Below are 3,432 nucleotides of genomic sequence, written 5' to 3' on the forward strand. Positions count from 1 at the left end.
AGCTCTAATAAAATTAATAATTAATTAAACACTTTAATTAATTAATTAATTCTATTAATTCCAATTGCTACTCCACTATAAACTTGGAATTACACTCTCAAATTTATAGATATAAATTACTTCTAAACTGTGAAGTGTCCATTTGATATAATCATTGCATATAGATCAATCTTCCATAAATAATTCATAATTAGAGCAAGGTAAAATCCGTTAACCTCTCTAATTACTTCTTTATCCTTGAATCGGAGCTCCTACTGGTCCAAGTACCGAATCAACCCTCAAGAGAATTATTTATCTACTTCTTTGTTAAGAATGAATGGATTCCATCTCGTGTAATAACATTCCCGGCTACCTACTTCATCATGTCTCCAAAATACAAGGAATAGGATTCAGGATCTCAGAATCCGTACCGAGTAAATCAAAAGACACAAATCCATAAATAGGAGTCTGTTAAGAACTCAGGATTAAGATCATCCTATATATGACCATCGGTAGACTCAATTAGAATTTCTATACTTAACGGAATTATTAGAAATTCATATTGTGTCTGTGTCCTTATTCCACATAATCTCATTATGCGAAATACATTCATTCAATATCTCGCCATATTAACAGTGCGGATAACACCGTTCCATTCTAAATAGGAATGACATGTATTAATAATGTTTTAATTAAAGATTTCAAACTTTAATTAAATTCATTATAAATATTACTTTTTTATTATTATCCTTAAACATTATCCTCTCGTATATAACACTTATATACAATGTTTAAGGTTACATAAATAATCATGGAATTTTTATTGATATTCATAAAATATTCATAAATATATGCACATAAAATAATGAATAAACTCATTTATTAAATAAATAATAAATATCCTATTACATCTAATGCTTCTAGGACACCATTCCCAACACAAACAACCATGGTTTCAAAGTCATATTAGTTCCCTGACCCCTCACCGTCCTTCCACTTCTCCATCCTACCAAACAAGCTCTAAGGACTTTTTTTAAGATTTAAACATGAAACCAAAAATACCAAATGAAAAAGAAAAAAAATAAAAAGAGCGAGAAAAAATGGAGGTGGGTTTGATATGCTAGTTACAAAGAGTTTTTCTTGGAAATCTAAAAAAGTCTAACGGAAATGCCACAAATAATATTTCTCAAAGTCATTCGATCAGACAGCGCCACTAGCTTTTCATTCTCCTTTAGCTAAATTCTTGTCATTTTGTTCTCTCATCAATGATGCTTTGTTCTGCTATGTTTGTCAGTAGATTTCCAATTTCAATTGATCTCATGGTACATGAACATGCATAGGTTGCAAACATTGTTTCGTCAAGCATACAACCTTTACAAAATCTAGAAACACTGGTAAGTGTCCGGATTCATTACTGCTTTTACTTATCTATTCGCTTTTCAAAATATTATCTTTGAAAAACATTGTTAAATTGTTAGTTATTTACTAGTCATGCTGCTGCTTTTCCGTTTACAGAAATCTATTGAAGAAAAAGCCGGTCCTCAAGAGGCACTTGATTGGATTAGATCTCATATTGGAAAAGGCTATGAAGGTTAGTGTTTCCTAACCAAAAAGACAACTATCTTAAGAATGGAATAAGCACAATGTTGTGTTAATTGACGGGTTTAAGTTTGGTTTTCAGTGCCAAATGCGCAAATTATAATGATGTTGCTATGTAAAATTTGTGGAATTCAAGGTAAAATACCGAATGCTATTTGCAACTTTTGCAGCGCTTGAAAAACTGCTGAAAGACTATGCTGGAAGATATGCAACTGGAGATGAAGTGTTCCTGGTTTGAAAGTTTCTTCAATTAAATGATCATTTACTGTTTTTGTGTATGCTAGTTGGTTTTGAAAATAGCCCTTCTTTTTAATGTGTGCATCTGCTACTAGATGCAAGCTTTTTATAGATTAACATTTAGAAGACCGTGGAACAATTAACACTAAAAGTCATCTTAACACATTTACTACTAATTGCAGGCGGATTTATTCTTGGCACCTCAGATATATTCTTCTCTTAAAAGATTCAACATTGACATGGTACGGTACTGCTGGCCTCTCTCCCTCTCTCTCTCTCTTCACGTATAGCAGTTTTTCCCGCAGATATATTCTTCTATTAAAAAGAATTGATATCATGTAAGAGAAAGTTATTCAAGCTGGTTTGTGAAGTACAATGCAGAGAATAGAGATACAAATGCACAGTCCTGGAACACGGAGATAATTCAACTAGGAGAGTTGAAGAGGAGTAGAGGAAATTTATTGAGGAATGAAACAAAGAAAAATAAGAGCATAGGGAGGTCACAAACATTGTTCGAAATCAGTAGAAAGGTTATGTCCATAAGAGATAGTGGAAGACGTATCATAGATAGAATTGACTTGTGAAACCAAATCACGTGGTCAGTTCCAAGTTAACTTCCTGATTAAGATCCGTGTAGAAGCCCTAGCAATCGCAAATTTTGAGTTATAGTCTACATTAGCTTGGAATGCAAGTTATGTAACCATATGTTGTCATGCCAAAGGACCACTTAACTTCCATGACCTTTTAAGCATCTTGAATTGATTCAAGAGTTCTATTTTATTGATTCAAGAGTTCTATTTTGTTCGTGTCCTTTTCTTTTTCACTTTCTTCTCCCGCTAATATCTTTTCTTTACAAAATGAGCCCGTCTACACTTCACGAAAGGCACTTCACAAATCATAGCGTAGTGTTATTTTTACTTCTTTCACATGCACGTGACCCACCCCGTGGCATCCTTTGGCACGTGATTTGCGATAATTCCCACTTCTTCGTGAATTTCGAGTTATATTGCTAATGACGAGTTTCCTTTTTAATTTTTATGCAGGCAAATTTCCCTCTTTTGTCCAGGCTGAATGAGGCATACAGTCAGCTACCAGCGTTTCAAGATGCTATGCCAGAAAAGCAGCCAGATAATCCTTCAAGCACCGGTTAGATAGATGCATTTGGAAAATTTGCAAAAAGTTGAAAAGACGAGATTGTCTTGATTTGAACTAACCGGATAAGAAGAGTGCTACTGCTAAGTATTTATTTGCAGACGAATGCAAAAGATTTGTGTTGATTATCTGTCAAATTCTGTGTGTTTGTCCGTAGTATTGTCTTTCTTATCCCAATATGAATATGTTGCTTAAAGTGGTTTGAACAGATGAAAGCTATATGTGTACATGTTGATTGTATGTGTGATGCAGAACAAGCTTTTGACATGAGGAATTTGCATTCAGTAGTTATCTATTAAGACATGTTTTATTATTAATATTATATTTTGAATTTAGGATTATATACATTTGCAATGTGTCACTGTTACGTGGTGGCGACTGAATTGGAGTCCGGTTTGTAGTCTGAATTTAGACTGCTCTCTTCTTCTTCTTTTCTTTTTTTTTTTTTTTTTTTTTTGGGAACAC

General features: G+C 33.4%; 1 protein-coding gene across 1 annotated transcript in view; it reads left to right on the forward strand.

Moving 5' to 3' along the window:
- LOC21403165 (glutathione S-transferase zeta class) overlaps positions 1-3,289 on the forward strand; it is a 6,218-nt gene extending 2,929 nt beyond the window's left edge. The window contains exons 6-10 of the mRNA XM_024170485.1: positions 1,320-1,373; positions 1,495-1,570; positions 1,749-1,810; positions 1,998-2,057; positions 2,859-3,289. Of these exons, the coding sequence (XP_024026253.1) occupies positions 1,320-1,373; positions 1,495-1,570; positions 1,749-1,810; positions 1,998-2,057; positions 2,859-2,966 (360 nt within the window). The 3' untranslated portion in view covers positions 2,967-3,289. The remainder of the gene's footprint in view (positions 1-1,319; positions 1,374-1,494; positions 1,571-1,748; positions 1,811-1,997; positions 2,058-2,858) is intronic.
- Positions 3,290-3,432: the final 143 nt, after the last annotated feature.

Source organism: Morus notabilis, unplaced genomic scaffold (assembly GCF_000414095.1).
Source record: "Morus notabilis unplaced genomic scaffold, ASM41409v2 Scaffold1333, whole genome shotgun sequence".
NCBI classification, from domain to species: domain Eukaryota; kingdom Viridiplantae; phylum Streptophyta; class Magnoliopsida; order Rosales; family Moraceae; genus Morus; species Morus notabilis.